General features: G+C 44.6%; 1 protein-coding gene and 1 long non-coding RNA gene across 2 annotated transcripts in view; one reads left to right on the top strand and one right to left on the bottom strand.

The window, feature by feature from the left end:
* Positions 1-24035, bottom strand: part of LOC144603602 (A disintegrin and metalloproteinase with thrombospondin motifs 20) — a 272822-nt gene that overhangs the window by 9019 nt on the left and 239768 nt on the right. The window contains exons 30-37 of the mRNA XM_078417074.1: positions 20768-20941; positions 13150-13320; positions 11629-11829; positions 10785-10914; positions 7589-7683; positions 7403-7497; positions 5962-6095; positions 634-725 (exon numbers count right to left, since the gene is read on the bottom strand). Of these exons, the coding sequence (XP_078273200.1) occupies positions 634-725; positions 5962-6095; positions 7403-7497; positions 7589-7683; positions 10785-10914; positions 11629-11829; positions 13150-13320; positions 20768-20941 (1092 nt within the window). The remainder of the gene's footprint in view (positions 1-633; positions 726-5961; positions 6096-7402; positions 7498-7588; positions 7684-10784; positions 10915-11628; positions 11830-13149; positions 13321-20767; positions 20942-24035) is intronic.
* Positions 20810-24035, top strand: part of LOC144603603 (uncharacterized) — a 66624-nt gene continuing 63398 nt past the window's right edge. Inside the window, exon 1 of the long non-coding RNA XR_013548644.1 lies at positions 20810-20957. This is a non-coding gene — a long non-coding RNA (uncharacterized LOC144603603). The remainder of the gene's footprint in view (positions 20958-24035) is intronic.

The following is a 24035-nucleotide window of genomic DNA, read 5'->3' on the forward strand; positions in this document are numbered from 1 at the left end:
TAATTGAGGCAGGTACAAGAACAACATTTAAAAGACATTTGGACAGGTACCTGGATAGGAAATATTAATGGGGATATGGTTCAAATGTGGGCACAGTTGAATAACATAGAAGGGTATCTTGATCAGCATGGGCGAGTTTGGCTGAAGGGGATATTTCTCTGCTGTATGACTCCATGGCTCCATTCAATACACTTTCCAGCTTGGTGTGGGCTGATTAATTGAACTGAGGTCTGCTTACTGAAGGTGGGACTGATCTGATTCTTCATTCCTCCAACCAACCCCAACGAATGACTGCTCTTTTTGAGTTTGGTTGGAATAATAATGACATAATACAAGCTTGTGGCTGCACTTCCCTCTTGGATTTGGATTTGGATTTGAAACGACAATCGAGTACTTTCACAGTCGAAAATTGTCCATCAGTAAACACCACTCCCAGCAGGTGGAGGTTGGAATTCTGTGAACGCTGGTCGCCGCGGGAGGTCAAATGTATTATTGACAAAGTTGACGGAATTTTAATTTGATTACTGTTTCGTTTGTAAACTGCAGCTTTTGATTTGATCGCGTTTCTACTTTGTATGTTTGTTGTTGCTTTGGAATAAAGTATTTGTGAAAGAAAAGCAGGTGGAGGCTGACCTGAGGACACCTGGATGCACTGTAACAGTCTCCGGCTGTGGCAAACGGCACTGGTCTTCCACGCAACGTCTGAGCAAAGTACAGGTCTGTAACTGGAGAAACGGAGATGTCAGAAACACAATTCCACAATACAGGAACGAAAACAGAAAACTGGAACGCTCAGCAGGTCACACAGCACATGTCCTATTCCACAGCCACTGCCTGACACAAAGCACCAGAGTAACTCAGCAGGCCAGGCAGCTTCTCTGGAGAGCACGGATAGGTGATGTTTCAGGTCGAGGCCCTTCTTTGGACTCCCAGCATTTGTAGTTCTTTTGGTCCACCATTTTTGTTTCTTCACTTGGACTCAGCCAACGTATCTTTTCTAAGTGAACATACTTTGAAGCGCTTATTACTGCTGAGTAGTAATCTACAGCAAGGGTTAACTCCTGTGTTTCAATTCTTCCCTCCAGCCTCTTGCTTCCAAATGTTGAGACCGAGAGAACAGAAGAGAGAGGGCACGTTCCACCATTTCCACGGCTGATCAATCATTTCCATACCCTGTTCCTGCCTTGCTCTCTTGATCTATTTGGCACTAAGAAACAACTTTCTCCTGATCTCTGTTCTACATGGCATGCCCCCTATTCTGAGACTTTGTCCCTGAACCTGGAGTCCCATCATCGGCAATGTCATCTTGCCCTGTTAGAATTTTATGGGTTTCTGTGAGATCTCTTTTCATTCTGTAAACAATGTTGCAGCAGACTTTTTAATGTGCATGTACCTCATCGTAGTCGAAAGACATGATAATAGAACATAGGACAGGCAATTTGGACCACGATATCTGTGCTAAGCATGTTTACAAATTAACCTAAACTCTTCTGCCTGCATGTAATCCATATCACTTCATTCCCTGCATTTTCATGACGTCAGGCAGGAGACTGAGGTTGAGAGGGAAAAATAGATCAGCCATGATCGAATGATGGAGTAAACTCGATGGGCTGAATGGCCTAATTCCGCTCATACGTCTTATGGTATATGGAACTTGTCTTGACTTAATTCCAAACTCAATTCCCCTTGTTTCTCCCTCCAATTAGGTTGTCCCTCATTGAAATTAAGGTGGATTACATTGTCACTTTCAAACCCAGCACTGGTCAGGCCTTTCAATCGGTAACCTAATTTGGAGGCACCAAAGGAAAAAGCAACATCGCATTCGCTATACTCTATGCAACTTCCAACTTACGACTTTCAAAAGCCATTTGGATGGATGTATGCTTAAGACAGTTTAGTGGACAAATTCAGGCAAATGGAACTATCCATAATGGACTGTCCATAGGGCCTGTTTCCATGCTATATAGCTCTATGACTCAATGACTCTAACTGTGGTAGTTAGTTAGTGTCTCACGCTGTTTACATCAGGCCAGCACTGATACTAATTTATTTTTAAATATAGATGCCCCCAAAGTGCCAATTCAGTTCTGTGTACATACTACTTTACACGTTCACCTGTGTACATTTTTGGAGCAGAGTTCAATGCATGTAATTCCTGCCAGAAATACCTCTGACTCCCTTGTGCTCTCCTTAATCTCTGTTTTCCTCCTTTTAAAATTTTAACCTTTTTCCTTCATCGTGATATTCTGAATCTGCATTGGACCTGGTGAAGTAATTCCACATACTGACTCTTGGCATTTAAAACAATATATTCACAACCCACACAATTTCATTGATAAAACAGTGGAAAGAAAAAAATGAGAATAACCCAGCGAGACAGAACCAGATGGAAAAGCTTCAATAACGTGTAAAGGATTAGCTCCAGCTAATGCAGGTTCCTTATGGCTTTGAGATAAGGGATATTATATTGGGGAGTCATATAGTCATATAAATAATCCCTTGAGCCCAACTTGCCCATGCCGACTAGGGTTGCCAACTTCCTCACTCCCAAATACGGGACAAGGTGACATAACATATAACATATAACAACTACAGCATGGAAACAGGCCTGTCCGGCCCTACCAGTCCACGCCGACCATTCTCCCTGACCTAGTCTCATCTACCTGCACTCAGACCATAACCCTCCAATCCCCTCCTATCCATATACCTATCCAATTTACTCTTAAATAATAAAATCGAGCCAGCCTCCACCACTTCCACCGGAAGTCCATTCCATACAGCCACAACCCTCTGAGTAAAGAAGTTCCCCCTCATGTTACCCCTAAACCTTTGTCCCTCAATTCTGAAGCTATGTCCCCTTGTTGGAATCTTCCCCACTCTCAAAGGGAAAAGCCTACCCACGTCAACTCTGTCCGTCCCTCTCAAAATTTTAAAAACCTCTATCAAGTCCCCCCTCAACCTTCTACGCTCCAAAGAATAAAGACCCAACCTGTTCATCACCACCCTGCGTCCCACGTGACCTCACCCAGCCAGCGGCCACGTTCTCCCGCTCCACCAATGGCGGTCGCCCAGCCCGGGGTGCGGGGCGGTGACGTCACCCTTTGTCCCTTCTTTGGGAGTGAGGAAGTTGGCAACCCTACTCATACGGGACAAGGGCGGACAAACCAATTTAGCCCAGAATACGGGATGTCTCGGCTAATACGGAACAGTTGGCAAACCTAATGCCGACCAAGATGTCCCATCTATGCTAGTCCCTCCCGCCTGTGTTTGGCTCTTATCCCCCTAAACCTTTCCGATACATGTGCCCATTGAAATGCCTTTTAAATGTTGTTATAGTACCTGCCTCAACTACCTCCTCTGGCAGCTCATTCCATATACTCACTATCCTCAGTGTGAAAAGGTTGCCCCTCATACGTCTTTCCTCTCTCACCTAAACCTATGTCCACTGGTTTTTATTTACCCAATTCTAGGTAAAAGCATGTGTGCATTCACCCTATCTTGATTTGATTCAGTCATGATCTGATTCACTCCTATGAGATCACCCCTCTGCCTCCTGTGATTAAGTTCTCGCCTGCCCAACCTTTCATAAGGTCATAAGTGACAGGAGCAGAATTAGGCCATTCTGTCCATCAAATCTACTCTGCCATTCAATCATGGCTAATCTATCTCTCCCTCTTAACCCCTTTCTCCTGCCTTCTCCCCATAACCCCTGACACCCGGGACTAGTATAGTGGGACTAGTATAGTTGGGGCATATTGGTCAGCATGGGTAAGTTCGGCCGAAGGGCCCGTTTCCACTCTTTGACTCAATGACTCTCGGAGGTGGTGGAAACAGATACAATTACTGTGTGCCAGGGACATTGAAACAGACACTTAACTAGACAAGGCAAAGGGGATACAATTCAATGTAGGCAAATGGCATTAGTGTTGATGGGCAAAAGGGTTGGCTTGGATGTGGTGGGCTGAAGGGCCATTCCTATGCTGTACCGCTCTACGACTTTACTACCTTTTTGAATGAACTGCTTAATTTCTGTTTTGCAAATTTGTTTTTTTGGTCACATGGATTCTTCCTAATTACCAGAAAAGGCTGGAAAATTACAACACGCTGCATTTCTGAGCATGTGCGTCATCTCCGGACCATCTTGAAGCCATTATATATATTTTTCCAGCAAGTGTGTAACAAATGAGCAGCATATTTGTGCCAGGTCCTCGACAGCCAGTGCTGGCAGACGATCACTGCACTGGGACTGGAATGTCTGCATCGGGGATGACGTGAGTTTGGGTGATGGTTCAGCTCAACTCATTGCTGAGGGGAATCCGAATCCTGCAGCTCCAATAAAGTACAACTTCCGAGCCCAGACAACAGAAGTTTTACAGGTTCCTGGCACTGCTGCAAATTCGAGTTTAACACAGAGTTAAAATCTGTACTTATGAAAGCAAAGTTATTCCCATCAATCGGGTCGCCTTGGTTGCGCTCCCCTCCATCGTAAGTACGTCGTTCCTTGGCTGGGTACATTTATCAACCTGATATTGGGCTGAGTCTTCACCAGGAATACTGCCTTACACTCCCTCTCATCCATGTTTGCCCCAGGTAGAATGTTGCAGAGAAGATTTATGAGGATATTACCAGGACTCGAGGGCCTGAGCTACAGGGAGAGGTTGAGCAGGCTAGGACTTTATTTATTTGGAGCGCAGGAAGATGATGGGGACATATCAGGAGATATGGGGAGAAGGCAGGAACGGGGTACTGATTGAGAATGATCAGCTATGATCACATTGAATGGCGTTGCTGGCTCGAAGGGCCGAATGGCCTACTCCTGCACCTATTGTCTATTGTCTATCATGGCCCCAGCGACAAGGCATGAACGACAGCAAGATCTCCAGGGCACACAGAGGAGGTTGCACTGTAGTGCCCTGGGCAATGTTGTAGAGTAGAGGGATCTAGGAGTACATGCACATAGTTTCCTGAAAGTGGCATGGTCAGAGGACCATGATGAACACGTTTTTTGATGTCTTCCACTGTGAAAACTGATGAAGATAACTGATTCAGTTCATCCACCATTTCTTTATTCCCCATTACTACATTTCTAGTGTCATTTTCCAACGGTCCAATGTCCACTCTTGCCTATCTATAACTTTATATATCTATAAAAACCTTTGGTGTCCTCTTTTATAGCCTACCTTCATTTTTCATATTTTCTCCCCTTATTGCTTATTTAGCTGTCTTTGTTTAGTTTCGAAAAGCTACCCAATCCTCCAACTTCCTACTAATTTTTGTTAGATGCCTTCTTTTTTGTTTGTTCAGCACCATCCAACTGCCGAACAACTTTCCATCATTTAAGACATGTCTTGAATAATGACCGGTCACCCTACACTTGTTTGGACAAATGTAACTCCAAAAACACAGAAAGCCCTACAGCATTCAGGGTCAGACAATCCCATTCTCCACTAGAATATTGCCCTTTTCAACTCCTACGAAGGGTCTTCCAATTGAAATCTTTCTCTTCCCGCAGATGCTGCCTGACCCAGCATATTCTGTTTTTATTTCAGATTTCAGGTCAGTAGTAAAAGGACCATTTAGAGGAATCATGCATCCCAGCTCTCCTCCGATCTCTCCTCCGATGGCTTCCTCAACAGACCTTTATCAAGTACTTCTTAAATGAGATAATTACCTTTCCCACTGTTTAGCCATTGAGTTCCAAGGGGCAACAAATATCTCCTGAACTGCTACACTCTACCAATTTATGTTCTCTGACCTGCCGGGAAAGATGGATTCTTCCTTTTACTTGATCCAAGCTTGGTATTTTAGACCAACCTACCTTCCCTTATCCAAATCTACTTCAGAGAAATGTCTGCCTGCCATTTCGACCAGTGCAACTTGTCATATTCCTGATCCATCATTATCTTCTCCAATCCTGCAATGCAGTAGTTTTTCCAAAAACTTGATGCAAAAAATACTTACTTATGATCTGCATTGAGCTGATATTAACCCGTATTCTGTGAAACACTGTGTACCCTGTTGCCAGGTAATCATTGTTGCAGGAACAGTCCTTTCTTCTGTTTCCATTATAAGGACATTCATAAGGATTTCGCAACCTGAACAGAAACAACACTGTCAAAAATCCTTCCCCCACTCATACTCAGATCAATCTCCTCCACTAACCTTTGCATTGGGATTATTCAGAGCGTTTACAATTTATGTTATTTGCCTCATGAGACAGCGTTCCTGGAGAGGAACTGCAAGTGATCACTTACAACTTGGTCTGAAGAAGGATCTCGACCCGAATTATCACCTGTTCCTTTTCTCCAGAGATGCTGCCTGACCCGCTGAATTACTCCAGCATTTTGTGTCTACTTACAACCCAATGCTTACATACACCACATAAACCTTGTGCTCTGGATTAATAACCTGGGATGATGTTGTTCTTCCGGTTGAAATGGATTGTGGTTAAGGCTGAACTACCACTTACATCTGGTGCATGGAAACAATTACATTGCCAATGGAACTATTATCTGTTTCAACTTAATGAGATCCTTCCTCTAGTGCTGCCAATCTATAGGAAGGATCTCATTAAGCTGAAACAGATATGATAGTGGCATGTAAAAGACTTTTGGACTATCTACATGGATATGCATGGAATGAAGGAATATGGGTTATGTGCTTGTCTAGCATCATGTTAGGCACAGACCGTGGACTGTGGATCATGTTAGGCACAGACATTGTGGGCCGAAGGATGGGCCTGTTCTTGTGCTATGTTTTGTGACATGGCACCAAAGATGCACACACAGAAGCGATGGGTAGCACAAGAATCATAGAACCATATGATTGTACTGTATGGAAACAGGGCCAACCAGCAAGTCAGGACAACCACTAGTTTATGTGCTGTAGAATCAAGGAGGCTGTCATAGTCAACTCAAGAGCAATGGGCATCACAGAGAAGGAAATACAGTGCTGTGGTGAAGCAGACTCTCAGCTGACATGTTGATGGGAAGCGTGTACCACCTGGTTGAAGGTGTTCACAAAAATCCTGCTGTCCAATGTTGATAAAAAACAGATTTGTAGACTGTCTAGGAAGGAACTGCAGATGCTGATTCGTAGACTGTCTGACATATATTCCTCGATAAACCACCAAAGCAATTAATTTAGACCCATCTGCTGTTTGTTATTCTCACTGCAGACAAGTAATGCTGCTTGTCTGTGATTCAAGAAGGCACATTTTAAGAAGCACTTGATTGTAAAATGTTTACAGCATTATGAACAAGTGAGATGAAGTACTTCGAAATGCCTTTTTGTTCGTTCTTTGACCCAGTGGGGAAATGTCGAAAAGACTTGTAACTCCATTTACAGGCTTTACCAGGGAGTAAGGTATCACTTCCCAGTAAATTGAAATGAAAGGACTTACCTGTATCCATAGACTTCGGAGTAGTTGTCTGCCTCTCCACTGGATAAGGTTACATATTCCCGAGGATTATCGGAATGCATTCCTGCACAATATATCTGCAAACCAAAGCATCAATGTAATGAAGTAATATTCCTGACTCTGAGCGAAGATTGATCAGTTTGTAAATACAGTTAGTAACGACAGTACCTTTATTATTTTGCCTTGAATCTTTAGCAGGTACTCTCCATCCTTTCGCACTCCTTTTGTCTTCTGAATTTCACTGCAACTTGCTGAAGCGTCACCTTTAAAACAGCAATGATTGTATGTGGAAGGGAATCATTCACAAGGACATTAGATGGGAGCATGGCTGAACATTGGATTTGGCACAATAGTATAGGGTGAGCAGTTTCAAATACTTGGGAGTCCGCATTGCAGAGGATCTGACGTGGGCAACGCACATTGCCGCACTGGTGGGTAAGGCTAAGCAGCGCCTTTACCACCTTAGACAACTGAGGAAATTCAGAGTGTCGCTGAAGATCCTTCATTGCTTCTACTCTGGGGCTGTAGAGAGCATCCTGTCCGGCAACATTACAGTCTGGTTTGGGAACAGCTCTGCCCAGGACAGGATGGCCCTGCAGAGAGTAGTGCGTTCGGCAGAACGCACCATGGGAACTACACTCGTCCCCCTGCAGGACCTATACATCAGGAGGTGCAGATCCAGAGCAAGCAAGATCATGAGGGACCCCTGCCACCCCAGTAACGGACTGTTCCAGATGCTACGATCAGGCAAACGCCTCCGCTGTCACGCTGTGAAAACGGAGAGGATGAGACGGAGCTTCTTCCCACAGGCCATCAGGACTGTCAACTTTTATAACCCCAGAGACTAAATTTTTGTCGACATTTTTTGTGCTATGTTTAGTAACTTATTAACTTTATTTATATGCTGTAACTGTAATTCTTTTTGTGCACAACCCGCAGGCATTGCCACTTTCATTTCACTGCACATCGAGTATGTGTATGTGACAAATAAATTTGACTTGACTTGACTTGACCCTGCTCGTCTCTAACGAGGCTCTGTTGTGAGGGAACGCTGACTTCAAGAGCGGCATTTTACATGTCAGACCCTACAAGGCCCAATCTGGTCATGGGTGGATGCTCCTTGATGAGATTGGAAGAAAAGGCATTGGGTGCTCGCTGTGGGAAACACCAACAGAAATGTTCTTCTTGCTGAGCGAGGTGGACACAATGAGCTGCCACGCGACTTTATTTCATCAGCATCTATCTGGCTGCTTGACCCATTGGAGGGTCTAGACAGCACAAAGGGAATAAAATGCACTTGGCATTGTGAGGGCCTCCACATACCCAACACAGCACGGGCTGCATTCACAGGATGTACGTTTCCCACTCTAGTTTTATGGAGACAAAAGGCACACAATGGTGAAGGAGCAGGTGAGATACACATGACTACACTCTATTACACATTCCCCCAAAACTGCCCCTCACTAGAGTGTCTAACAATTGGGCAGGAAGTACAGGGTTGGGCATGTTACGAGGACAGGATGTCCAGATAAAGGTGATGGATAATCGTGAAGTTATCGTGAGGATAGATAATCGTGAGAGCCAGGTTGAGTGTAGCTGCCTCAGGAGATGTGCAGAGGCCCAGTTAATGTGTGCCATGGGTCTGCCTGTCCTACATTTAGGAAACTGGCCAATGGTGTCAAACAACTGCTGAATAATCCATTCAGTTGGACCTGCCTACCCCTTGCACAGAGCAATTCCTCTGACCACAAAGCTGTTGGCCAGCGACTGGCCTGTGTGTGTTGTGGGACACTCCAACCAGCCATCTCCAGGGATCCATCACCTTCACCAGATTGATCCCTGGGATGGCGGGACTTTCATATGAGGAAAGACTAAATAGACTGGGCTTGTACTCGCTGGAATTTAGAAGACTGAGGGGGGATCTTATAGAAACATATAAAATTCTTAAGGGGTTGGAGAGGCTAGATGCGGGAAGATTGTTCCCGATGTTGGGGGAGTCCAGAACCAGGGGTCACAGCTTAAGGATAAGGGGGAAGTCTTTTAGGACCGAGATGAGAAAACATTTCTTCACACAGAGAGTGGTGAGTCTGTGGAATTCTCTGCCACAGAAGGTAGTTGAGGCCAGTTCATTGGCTATATTTAAGAGGGAGTTAGATGTGGCCCTTTTTGCTAAAGGGATCAGGGGGTATGGAGAGAAGGCAGGTGTAGGCTACTGAGCTGGATGATCAGCCATGATCATATTGAATGGCGGTGCAGGCTCGAAGGGCCGAATGGCCTACTCCTGCATCTATTTTCTATGTTTCTATGTTTCTATGATCAGGGTGTGTATTGTAGTCCACTAACCAGCGCTCTCCTGGATCAGGCTATGTGGTGTAGGGCACCATAGCCAACACTCTCCCAGACTAAGGAGCATGTTCTGGGAGTCACTAACCAGCACTCTCCGGAGTGTCTGCTGGACAACATTGTAACAAGCACTCTCCAAACACCAAGATGTGTGCTTCAGCATACTACTAAGCAAGGCACAAGTTGTGGAGAACAGCAAGAATGTAAAGGACTTCCGTCACGGCCTTTACAATATGCAGGGACCTCCAGTCTTTGGTTTTATGTTATAGAAAAGGGTTCAGATCTCGCAACTTGGGACATGTTTATTGTAATCTCTCTCCCTGTATGCTTTTTGAGAAATAAATGAATTAGCTTTGTTCACAAAAGATCTGTCCTGCACAGTTCACTGTGACAGGTATGTTCACTTTGACTGCCAGCTGTGTGAATCAATGGGAGAGCAGTCAGAGGGATTATATAATTTACAACACAATGAGAGCTTGCTTTGAGCAGCAATGCTGTCATCATATTTTAGGATTGCTTCAACTTCACAGCATGTGAACCAAGACCACCAGTTCTCACCCCCTCGTGTTATCAGCTACTGAGCATTGAAAGGCCTTGCTTGGCAGCACCCTGATTGGAGTTTCATTACCTCATCCTTCTACAGTCGCCCCCTGGTACTTCAAGTCTGTTGCCAACACATTAGTTTTTTCAACTAAGCTCCAAAATATTTGTTTGTAAGGGAATCCTGGCATCCTGTTTAAACACTGGAACCGAGGGAAGTTGGTCCCCAGCTGGGGGTGGTGGCAGAGAGTGAATCAGCTTCTTGTTCACTCCCTGGCAGAGCTTTGTGGATAGCCCTCCCATAATGGCCCGTGTTATTCGAAACAAAAGATTGCCCCTGCTCTGCAAAAAAGTGGAATATTAAACTCTGTGACGGGCTAAGACAAATCAATTGATTTTATTGGGAGTTGAAAGCGTATGAGCAATTAACGTTATTGCGCACACGTACAACCGCCCAGGATTTGGAAAGAAAACTACTTACAAATATCATTGAAGCAAAGAGTGTGAGGCAGTGGCTTCTGGCTGAGTTGGCACAGTTGACTGGGCAGACTGTCATCAGTCAGGCATTGCACTTTCCTCTCCATTATTCCAATTCCACACGTCACTGAGCACTGAAATCATTTCAAAACAATCTTAATGGGTGGTACAAAAGAGTCATTGATGTTAAGTATAGGGGTGAGATGAGGATTTCATTTTGAGGCTCATTAAGCAGTGCATAATTAACTGATAATTCAACTTATTCCACTATTTGGTACAGCTACCCAGTAACCTTCCAATTCCTTGTCGTTACTTTACTGCTGTAAACTTTAAATACTGTTGGCCCTGAACCAGGTCAGTTTTTACACAAACTATCAAGAGTGTATATCCGCCATTCGAGAATAAAAGAGGATGCTATTAAACACAGGAAGCCCCTGTGTTACGAATGGGTTCCATCCCTGCTGCAGGAAGAACAGCTGCCAGCCAGCTTCACTAACTCAGCTGGTGGCCGAGTCTGCTCAGCGCTCCCAACTCTGCTCGGCATAATCCCGACCCCACGTGTTGAAGCTCGGGTGAGTGGGGAGCGGAGAGACGGTGACATGGTCCATTCCCACCCAGCAGAAAATACCGGCAGCCTCACAGAAGATGGCAAACCCATTCCGCCCGTTTTCCAAACGGTCGATTGTGTGTGCGGGCTGTGCAAATGCTGGGCGTTCCTGACCCTGTGTTAAATCCTTTCATTCTGTCGTAATATGAACTTGACTAAATCTTCCCCATTTTGCTGCACATGAGGAATGAACATCAATGGGTACAAGTGGATAAGAAGTCCAGATTTGCATGGAAAGTACCTTGCTCCAGGCTCCCATTCTCCAGCTGGCTGATGGAGGACATTTCTGCACGTTGCACCGGTGAACACTGGCTGGTGGTGGCTGTGGACAGCTGTCCTTCATGGTTGACGGCAGGTCATATGAATAAAGGCCTTGGCCAAAGTGGACCTCACTGCAGTACACCATCCGTTGTTGATATCCTGGGCCACAACTTGCTGAACACTGTGTAGTTAAAGTGAGTACACTGCAATTGGTAGTGCTAATCGCTATCAGAGACCTCGGTGGTTACTAAAGCACAAAGCAATTTTTAATCTTTATTTTGAAGGTAGATAATGTTAGCAAACTAAAATGAACCAGATTAAAAAACGAAAAAGCAAAATGCTACAGATGCTGGGAATCTGAAAGAAAAATGGAGAATACCAGAATAACTCATCAGGTGTGGCAGGAAAAGAAAAAAAGCACCCTGTTTTCCATCAGTACAGCAGCATGAAGGTTTAAAGACCCCAGTCAATTATCCCCAATACTCACTATCAACCTGTGAATTGTCAACGTTTGCCATGACAATGTAACCCTTGCGAATGTTGCGAAACCCTTTCCAACTAAAGACATATATAACAGGTGACGCAACAAAATGGTGTCATCAAAGATTTCATAAATACAGAGCTCATTATTAATGCAGCCAAAATGATTTGACTTAGCAAACACATCCTATCACACAAATAAAATATGTTTCCCACATCAGGCAATTCAGTTTAGCTTAGCATAAAGATGTAGCATGGAAACAGGTCCTTTGGCCCACAGAGTCTATGCTGACCATCGATTACGACCATTGACAAAATTTATTGCTGACTGTAGTCAACAGTACAGGTGGTTCTGTTCTAATTCCAATTCCATGGTTGCATTCTTTGGAAATGTTATTAATTATAAAAAATCTTTTTTTTAAGACAATCATCCTCACAGGCTTTTCAAACATAATGGTCTTTATAATAACTACAAGTTTAATTTTGTTACTGCAACCTAAAAATTCTAAAGGTCACGTGTTATATTGTTTAACTGAGTAATATTGCACATGTGTCAATAGAAGTGATTGCTTGCCAATTTTATTGAGCACATGCAGTGAAACTGCCAGACTGTGTTCTGAAGAGAAAATGGTGTCTGATGATTTCGGGGAGGTTTCACGGAAACATTTTTTACAAGGCAGCTTTTTATCTGCTTGTTAACTCCCAAAGTGACTTTTATGTGGTTCTCTAGTTCCCAACTGAAATTCGATTTATTTGGCCCGCGGGTTCCAAATAGCTTCCTAATTCGTTGATGGTATTTTGGAAATACGCATTATAGTAGAACTACCCGTACTCACCAAAACAATGTTTAACACTATTCAACCACACCTTAGATAACCATGACAAGTGTTAACAAGTGACATGAATGAAAGGTGTTGAGGGGTGTTGTAGTATCTGTTGAAGTGTGACCGATTTGTCTCATAATCATGGAGACTGGGAGATGCTGATGTCGGGTGAAAGTTACAAATGTCAGCTTCCTTACCTGTGACCATTCCCCTGCAATCCAAATGTGTTGGCAAGGTGCAGCGAAACAGCTGTGCGCAGCCGGAGGCTTGGACAATGGGTTACAGTGATGATCTTCTGCCTGTTCCTGGATGTGATTGGCACAGCGCACACTGCGCATCTTCACACCTTTACCACACGACGCGGAGCACTGCAAACAAGAGGCACAGGCTCAGTTGCGGGGGCTGGCTGATGTTGGACTTCAGGCTAGCTGCAACTCGAGCTAGATCCAGAAACCAAATGCTTGACTATACTGGTCATTTACAAGTCTGACACAGGCGTATAACTACAACTCCAGACAGGAAGCAATACATTAGACACACGACTCACGGAAGCCAGTTAACCCTACCAGTCTGCACGTCTTTGGCATGTGGGAGGAAACTGGAGCACCTGGACGATACCCATGTAGACACAGGAAGAATGTGCAAACTACACACACACAGCTCTACAGGTCCGTATAGAACCTAGGTCATTGGAGCAGTGAGGCAGCAGTTTTTCCAGTTGGACCACTGTGTCGCTCCATTCTCTGTGTCGCTCCCATCCTCCTAACTGGGAGGCTTGTTTGACAATTTCAGAGGACAGTTGAGAGTCAGTCTCTGGTGAGCCTGCTGTCACTGAGAGGCCAGACCGAGTAAGAATGGGAGGGAAAGAATTAGCACCAGGCCATTCAGCCCTTCATGTCTGCTTTATCATTCAATGAGATCATGGCTGTTCTTTCAACCTACTGGCACTTTCCTGGGTTCACTCATGTTACTCGATTCCCTTCATTTCCAAAAACCTATCAACCTCTGCCTGAAATATGCCCAACAGCTGTGTCTCCACAGTCCTCTTGGGTAGAGAATGCTAAAGATTCAACAGCCGCTGGTGAAGAGATTTCTTTGCATGTCAGTCCTGAATGGCTGACGCCTTCTTTTGAGAGAGTGACTCTAGACAATTTAGCAGAGAAACATCAGCCTGTTAAGAAGTTGGAAGGATTGACTCAATGAGTCGAAACTCAAGAAAGTCTGGGGCCAATCTGCTTAACCTCTCCTCACAAGACAAGCCGTCATTCCAAGGATCAATTTTGTGAACCTTCACTGCACAATCACTGCCTGGCTGCTCACCCTCACTGACCTGAGTTTTAAAACTCGAGATAGACTTCATTATTATAAACTTAAATTGTTCAGTTCCTGTGTAAAAAAAAGGGACTATTTTAAACTGAGCTCCTTTGAGAGTTGCTGCTTATTATTCAGCTCACAGCATTCATGAAAATACATCATACTGCCTAATATCCCTACCATCTGCAGCAGATTAACCCTATTTGTGTAAAATGGTGTGGAAAGGCACTAATAGTTTGAGCTCAAATTGCGTTCTGGTATTCTTTCCAACAAATCTCACTGTACCAGCAGTTCTCCATCACAGTGTGACATCGGAGTCTGTAACACGGTAATTAGCGTTAAGAGTATTCAGGGATTGAATGAGTACAGTGAATGTGCTTACAATGGTCCATAAACACAAGACCACTTTTATACGGCAGGGGATCTGTCTTCAACTCTAATTGCACACAGTTAATCATTCTGGATATGCACTGGATTTCCAATCAGGGTTTAAGAAGTTCTAGTAACACTAGACATCTGAGAAAAAAAAATCCTTCTATAAGATTTCAAAGAGCACTGAAAAGAAGAACGGGATTACTCGCTGGTACATTCACAGTGTTAATATGTAGTTAGTTACTACATCTGATGCACCCAGCATTCGAAATTAACTAGTTTCCAGAACGCAAATGGCTAGCTTTGCCTTTCCTGCGTTTAGAAATGGGAATTTATACGGGCATCTTGTGTGGGAAATTGCTCGGTAAATAAAGTAACATGTTTCACAATCTACATTGCAAGGAAATCCCCTGTGTTATGGACCATTCACTGCATGATTCAGGCATCACTGGGTGGCTGAGATACTGGATCTACAGGACAATTTTAATGGGGTTGAAAATAATTGGCCTGGAATTTTTGCACCCAATGCTGGCCTTGCGGGAAAGCTCCCACCATCAACTACCAATCTGGGTGGTGTAGCAGTTCCATTCTCTAAACTCAAATGTTGTCACTCATTAATTCAAAGGGGTCTCTGGTGTCCAGCAACTGCAAAGTCATCAAACAGCCAATTACACCAAAGGATTCTAATGGGCACCAAGCTGGGAAGGAAAATGCACACCTCATGACCATTTCAAAATTGATTGAAAGATATAGCATGGAAACAGGCTCTTTGACTGTGGAGTCCACACCGATCATCTATCACCCGTTCACACGGGTTTTATGCTATCGCACGTTCGCTACATTTTTGAGGCCAATTAACCTACAAGACAGGCATGTTTTTGGGATGTGAGAGGAAACCCCGGGCATCCAGAGGAAACCCATGCAGTCACAGGGAGAACCTGGAAAACACTTCAAAGAGAGCACCGGAGATCAGGATCAAACATGGGGCTCTGGGCCTGTGTGCCAGCAGCTCTACCAGCAAATAAAAATTGGAATACTGTCATAAGATGAATTAAAGGCTGAAAGACTAACTAAATATTTTAAAAGAAAATGTATTGTTTTAAAATACAATTGCTTTATAAATATTTCTCAGAGGAAATCAAAAAGCACGTTGGGACCAGAGTATTTGCTAAATAGCAATTACGGTTTCTAATGCAACTAAACGTCACATTTTCTGGGAAATTTGCTTAGAAATGATTTTGTGCTTATCTGAAATGTTTGTTATTTCACGAATTTCCTTTGCAGTGGGAAGATTTCAAGCCAGTGCGGTCCGCACAGGAGATACTGACAGAAACTTTGCATGTGCAGAAATCTCACAGGTACTGTCAGTTCTGCAGTCATTATACAGTGAAACTTCAATAATCAGCTGTACAACCACTTGGAAATCCCTGTAGTTCAGCACCTAGCGCATCGGGATTGTTTGCTGTGTTCCCTTCCATCAGGCATCGCTTCCCTTCCAACACACTCCCTTTCAATTCATCCCCCAGTCTCTTTCACTCTCAAGTGATGTGAGAGCGACGTATTCTGGGGGTGGGACAAGGGTAGGACGTATGCACGCATGGCTGGCCCCTCGGGAGTACTGATGAACAGAGGGACCTCTATGCACTAGTTCGTAGATCCCTGAAGGTCGCAGCCAAGTGGATAAAGAGGGTGAAGATAGTTGAGATAGAGACACAAAAGACTGAGGATGCTGGAATCAAGGGCAAAAAAAATGAGCTGCTGGAGGAACTTAGCTGGCAGGGCAGCATCCCTGGAAGCAAACAGATGGTCAATAATTTGGGTCACAAACCTTCATCTGGATTGAAAGAGTACAGCAGAAAGAGATGAGGGGGAATGGTGGAAAAAGAGCTGGCAAGCTACAGGTGGACCCAGGTGACAAAGAGGTGATTGGCAGATTAGGTCCGGTGGGGGAGTGAAAGCAAATAAAAGAGAGTTCTGTTGAGTTTAAGTTCAGAGACACAGCGCGGAAACAGGCTCTCTGACCCACCGCGGAACAGTGATCCCCATATACTCCTAGCCCTCTCCTACAATCTAGGACAATTTACAATTTTTACCAAAGCCAATTAACCTACAAACCTGTATGGCTTTGGAATGTTGGAGGAAACTGGAGCACCCGGGGAAAACCCACGGGGAGAACATACAAAATTCGTACAGACATCACCTATAGTCAGGATGGTAGGCAGGTCTCTGGCGCACTGCAAGGCAGCAACTCCACTGCTGTGCCACCGTGCCAGCCATGTGGGCAAATAGGACCATTGGGGAGAAGGGATAGATGTAATGGGAGAGGTGTGTGGGTGATGAACAGACGAGGTATGGAGGGAGGGAGAGGAACGAAAATGAGGGATCGAGGACTGGGGGAGGGGGCTAGAAAGAAGGGCGTGTGAGAGGATGTGGGTAGACAGGAGAAGAGAGAAAGGGAGAGAAGAATTGCGGGTTACTTGAAATGGAAATTTCAATGTTCACGCCATTGGGTTGTAGACATATCCAGGTGGAACGTCAGTGGTGTTCCTCTAGTTTGTGTTAAATCTCACCCTGGCTGTGGAGGAGATCAAGGCCGGAGAGGTCGTCCTATGAATGGTCAAGGGGATTTTCATGGTTGGCAACCAGGACATCTAGATGGCTGCAATAAAGCCATCACCTAGTCTGTATTTGGTCTCAATTATGTAGAGGTGGCTACATTGAGAGCATGAAATGCAGTAGATGTGGTAGTGGCAGATTAATCTGGACTGGAGTTAGAACCTGTAATCTCACTGTTCCCATCTGCCCTGCGTTATTTGGTTGCACTCTTCACCTCTCTTTCTTATGTTTCCACAAAGCGGAGTGCTTTATTGTCTCAGCCTATCACATAGCAGCCTTGGTTGCTATCTCCCTTTCCTCCCTCACCTGATTCCATCGGTCATACAACCTCTTCATTCAGATCTACCTATCACTTGCCAGCTCTTGCCCTACTCTCCCTCCCTTGTCTTCGTTGTGCTGACTTCCCCCCTCAACTCTTTCAGTCCAGGTGAAGGGTCCCGAAATGCAGTAAGTAGCTCTTTGGTGATGACTGGGAAGGTAAGAATTAAGACAGGAGCGTGTACAGTTCTTGTTTATTGGTCAGTGGTGGTGGAGAGATGTCTTTGGCCTTCTCAACTGCCAGGCTGAGGCTAAACACAAACTAGAAAAATAACTTTTCATGTACTGTCTGCGTAGTGTATAACCCAATGGTATGAATATTGAATTTTCCATTTTCCATTCCAATACACAGTAAACTGATGACAATTTATCCTTGTCTTTACTTTTATTTATAATGAATGATCTCTTGTTTGCTGCTGTAACACTGTAAATTTCCCCGGTGTGGGACAAATAAAGGAATATATTACCCATCAGGTCCCGAGCAAGTTGGCAAGCTGGCAAAACCTACGCCTAAGAGTTTTAGACTCCCCTGCTCTAGGGAACCGACGAAGGGTATTCATCTTATCTATATTCCTCATGATTTTATACACCTCTATAAGGTCTCCCTCAGTCTCCTATGTTCCTGCAAAAAAACATCTATCCAGCATTTCCTTACAGTTCAAATGTTGCAGACTTTGCAACATCCTTACAAATCTCCTCTGCACTCCTTCTTGTTCAAGGACATCCTTCCTACAGTAGGGTGACCAAAACTGCAGACAGTACTCCCAATGTGGCCTTACCAATATCTTCTACAGCTGTTAAATGATGTCCCAACTCTGGAAAAAATAATGTTCCGAAGAATCCAGAAAATGTGGCAAAAGTGAGTTTGTAAAGTGTGATGATTGAATGTTTTTTAACATGGGAGGGAGCACTCAGTACTTTCTTTCTTGTGTATATGTTAACAATCACGGGGGCCATTATAAGGACGTTTGCAGATGACATAAAAATTGGTCAAGCAGTGAAGAGGACAGATTTAAGCTCCAGGAAGGTGGTTGGATGGAAAAGCACCAAATGGTATGTGATGTAAAGAAGTGTGATCTGCACAACCCTGATACCACCTTGGCAATGGAACACTGTGGAGCACCACTTGCACTACCATGGACTTGTTCTAATTGTGTTTTGTGCTAGTTGATTTTTTTCAGTCTTTTTTGTTTTACTGCCTTGTAGAATGTAAGTATAATTTTGCATGTTGTCTGAGACTATGTGCCTCTGATGCTGCTACAAGCAAGGTTTTCATTGTCCCTGTATCTCAATGTACTTGTGCACATGACCATCAATGTGACTTGACCTGAGATGGATGGGAAGGTACAGCAAATCAAGGGAAAACAAGATCATGGTGGGAAAAATGGAGTCAGAAAGATATTAGAACTCCACTGGAGGGGTGAAAGGAAACTCAAGTCGGTAAAAGAGTGATCCTCCATCAGACGAGGCTTTCCTAGCTTTGCTGAGCCAATCTGCATGGAATCATTGGTTGGACATTCATTTTAATTTTTTCATGTGCAATTCTCATTATAAAGACCATCAAAGCTCTTGTGCCCTGCAGAATGAGGTGGAATGGCTTCCCAAGATATAAATAGCACTGAACAAACATTGGTGCAGTAAAATGATCTGTGGTGTCTCTTCCCTCAATAAATAAAAATAAAAATTCAATGTATTTTTAAATTATGAAACATAGTTTTAAGCATTACTGATAATTCAGCTTTTTCTCTTGGTTCATTTGCGCATACGACTTATTATTTATTTCTGTCACCAGTTATAAATGTTAGAGCTTATTACTTCATCTGTTAGGGTTTGCCAACTAAACTCTTCAGACAGAAGGCAATGTCCAGTAAATAAATCCATTAAGGCAAACCTTCTACATGGGATTGACTGCTGTACTGATTAAACTAAATGAAAGCGATCAGGACTATTCTACAAGCTCATTGACGATGAAATAATGACTCGTGGCAAGGTGCTCCTCACTAGTATTCTCCGCCACAGAGAGTGAGGTCGAAGATGGTCGAGTCTAAATTGTGATGTTATGCCCTTGGCTCATTCCTAAACTCTACTGGGTTTCAGATGGATATGGGATATTAATCAAATTCTGACTATTAAACTGGTCACTTGAAATACTAAACAAAAAGATATGTGTAGCAGGCTATATATTGCAACGGGGCATTCATAGCAGCTAAGAAATGGAATAATGCCTAAAGTATCTGTTCTACCCTAATGGTTAGTGGTTGCAATACTAATTTTGATCTGACTGAAATGCACCCTGTTGCAGAGTGAAATATCAGGAATATGAATATGTTACATAAGACACTCCAGGGAGAACCTGGGACTGTATCTGAAGAAGGTCCTGACCTGAAAGATGGTTCATAAGTTCCTAAGTGAGAGGAGCAGAATGAGGCCATGTGGCCCATTGAGTCTACTCAACCATTCAATCTTTCCCACTCAACCCCATTCTCCTGCCTTCTCCCCATAACCCCTAACACCCACAGTAATCAAGAATTTATCAATCCCTGCCTTGGGCTTGGCCTTCTTAATTTACTTTACCGACACAGCGTGGAAACAGACCCTTCTGCCCACCGAGTGCACACCAATCAGCGATCCCCACACACTAACAACTACTCTTCACATACTAGGGACAATTTGCAATTATACAAAGCCAATTAACCTCCAAACCTGCACGCCTTTGAAGTGTGGGAGGAAACTGAAGATCTAGGAGAAAACCCACGCAGGTCACGGGGAGAACGTGCAAACTCCGTACAGACAAGCACCCGTAGTCAGGATCGAACGTGGGCCTCTGGCGCTGCAAGGCACTGGTCAATCCATTTCCCTCCACAGAAGCTGCCTGACCCACTGGGTTCCTTCGGCAGTCTGGTTTTTGTGCCGGGCAGACTCCTCACAACTGAACATAAAGGCCACATTACAGGGTTAAAATTCTGGGGCAAAAAAAAGCACATTTAAACAATACTGTCTGGATTTTTGGAGACACAGTTTGCAGTTCCTTTCGAGTGCATATCTGGTTTGGCACCTGGTCAAATAACTCTAGGCACTATTTATGCTGAAACATGCAAACATTTATTTGAACTCCCACTCAAGAGGAAGCCCCATAAAAGAAGCCCCTCTGTCATTTCTGACGTTAACTTTTTCATCTTATCTGGCCATACTTACGTCTTGCCATTCATCTGCAAGCCATTCATGTTGCAGACAGCCAGGCAGCCGGCATTGCTGCGTGCTGGCTGGCCGAGAGGACGGATTGCACGTCTCTTCAATTAACCGACCGACACCCTTCAGCCTGCAGAAGACATCCCTCTGCTGAACCCCGTCTCCACACGTCACCGAGCACTAACACCAGGAAAAGGTCAGAGAAAGAAAGATAAAGAGTGCATTCGCTATTAACATGTGAAATCTTCCTTTTGTACAACGGTCTCACGTACGGGTTTCTGTAAACGCCTCTTGAGGCGTTTTAAAGTAGAAATTGTGGACAAATGAATGACCGACTCAAGCAGTTGTGTATTTGCGAAATGCTTAAGTCGGCTGAGACTTTGTGTATGGAGCAAATCATGTATGAATTTCATGATGAGGAGCGAGGCTGAAGTTTAAATAAATGACAAAGCAATTACTTCAATGTCAGACTTGGGTTCGGAGTGAAATCTAACCACAAAATAAAGAGCAGCTGTTGAGGTTACTCGGTCCATACTCCAGCTATTTTACTCGATCGAGCTCCAATGCATCAACAGCTGCCCATACCTCACACCTGAATACCACATATTACCCGGTTATTGAGAGGAAGTGCTGCTTCCACACAAGGCCACATTACAAGGTTAAAATTCTGGGACCAAAAAAGATTTTGCTTGACCTTGGTTATTTTCTCCAGCCAATTATTGTCGCGCACCTCAGCCCTTCCCTCCTCCCCCACCCACAACCAGATCTCCGCCACCTTCAGGTACAGATCTGATGGTGAAGGGAACAGGAAGATCAGTTGGGCCAGTTGCCGATGAGCATGGCCTCGCTCTTCCTGTGGTTGACTCTGGCTCCTGATGCTGATTCAAACTGATTGCAGATGCTGATCAATCTGCGGACTGACCTTGGATCTGACCAAAAGACAACAACATCGTCCATGTACAGGGAGGTTTTGATCTGAGTGCCCCCAAGCCCTGTACCACTCTTATGCTCTCTTCCTTCCTGATGGATTTGGCAAATGGTTCTATACAGCATACACACAGGATTGGAGAGAGTGGGCAGCCCTGCCTGGCTCCAGATCTGATAGAGAAGCTATCCGTTTCCCATCCATTGATTTGGACTGCACTACAGATGGAGCAGTTGGATCCAGTTCCTTATTCCCTCCGCAAAAATCATGTTGGTGAGCATGTCCATCACATATGTGTGCGATCTCCTGTCCAAGGACTTCCCCTGGTCCAAGGTGACCAAGCAGGTGGCCTTGAGGTGATGGTATCCTTGAGTAGCACCAGCCGGCCTGAGATTTTCCTGCCAGATACAGCACAGGATCGCCTGTTCCAGAGCAGACTTGACCCGGTTAGTGAAGGCTTGGATGGGATCTTATAGTCCACATTTAGCAGCGAGATGAGACTCCAATTCCTGATATCCTTCTTCTCCTCCTTTTGGTTGTGGATTAGGGTAATGCTGCCCTTCCTCATGGAGTCTGACATGCTGCCAGCCAGAGCCATAGCAATGTACACTTCCAGCAAGTCTGGAGTACAACTCAGCCTGTAAGCCATCGCTTCCGGGAGTTTTATTCCAGTCAAAAAAATGGATGGAGCCAGTCATCTCCTCCTCAGTGGCTGGTCCAGATTCTCCTGCTTGCTGTCCTCTAAGATTTCCATAATAGAGGATAGGAAGATAGACACAAAATGCTGGAGTTAATCAATGGGTCAGGCAGCATCTTTGCAGAAAAAGAACAGATGACGTTACCTATTCTTTTTTTCCCAGAGATACTCCCAGACCTGTTGAGTTACTCCGTCTATCTTTGGTATAAACCAGCATGTGCAGTTTCTTCCTACATATAGAGGATAGGATGTTTTGGGAGGCTGTGCTGTCTGTGGCCTTTCTGTCATACAGAATGGCAAAGAAGGATTTGCAGATCCTCAATATGTCCGTCTGCGAGGATGTTGCCGAGCCGTCCTTTTCCTTAAGGCTGTGGGTCACAGAGCTCCCCGTGTACCTCTTGGCAGCAAGAGCACGTCTCATCCTGCTCCACAGAGCAGTCTCTGGATTGGAAGATGACCTTGGAGGACTCTGTGACAACGAGCATGGCTCGCCAGTTCTTCGCGTTTCAGAGTTGCCCCGTCACATCCACCCTCCTCGACTGCAGAAGGAGGAGTTGCTGCAAGTCTGTCTTGAGTTGGCACAATCCCCTCTGACCCTGTCTTGCTTTCTGAAAGCCTTTGAGGGTGAATGTCGTGATGTTGCTTGTAAATCAAACGTTAACCCAGAGAGCAGGAAAACGCCCCAGCTCCTGATTGAAATAGTGTTGCTGAATCTTTCAGAATAGATCCCCTGAGAAACCAGGTAGGGTCTTGATGTAACGTCACCTCCAACAGGTGACATCCGTGACAACGAATGCTCATTCAGTATTGTTCTTGTGTGATGACCTACACTTTTGACTCAATTCTCTAGAATGGGGGCTGAGTCCAGAACTCTCTGATTCAGAGGTGAGAAAACGGCCAATAGGCCATGAGTTGCAGCTCCAGAATCTGTCCCACAATCTGTACGAATAGGCAGCAACACTTCCACCGAGACAACCATCAGCACAGGAGCGCCTTAAGACTACATGCAGACTACGTGCTCAGCCTCCTGCTCTACTCACTCTATAGTGATGACTGTGTTGCCGGATACTGTTCCAACTCCAACTTCAAGTACGCCGATGACACCACTGTTGTTGAACGAATTACAGATGACGATGAGTCAGAGTAAAGGAGGGAGATCGATCGACTGACCAAACGTTGCCACAACAACAACCTTGTTCTCAACGTCAGTAAAGCCAAGGAATTGATTGTTGACGTTGAAGAGGAAGGTCAAGGATTCACAAACCTGTCTTTATCAAGTGGTGGAGAGAGCCAAAATCATCAAATACCTCTGAAGATCTGTCCTGACCCAGCACATTGATGTAATCACAAAGCATTCCCAACAATGCCTCTACTTTCTCAATACTTTCTCACCTCAATACTTTGAAGGTGGAAGAAATTTGGTATGTCAACGAATATTCTCTTGAACTTGTACCAGTGCACAGTGGAGACCATATTGACTGGTTGCATCGTGGCCTGGTTCGGCAACTCAAACGCCCAGGAAAGAATAAGATTGCAAAAAGTGGTGAACACAGCCTAGTCCATTACAGGCCCTGACCTGCCCTGCCCACCATCAAAGGGATCTCTAGGAGTTGCTGCTTTATAAAGTCAGCCAGCATCATCAGACACCAACC

Source organism: Rhinoraja longicauda, chromosome 20 (genome assembly GCF_053455715.1).
Source record: "Rhinoraja longicauda isolate Sanriku21f chromosome 20, sRhiLon1.1, whole genome shotgun sequence".
NCBI lineage: Eukaryota > Metazoa > Chordata > Chondrichthyes > Rajiformes > Arhynchobatidae > Rhinoraja > Rhinoraja longicauda.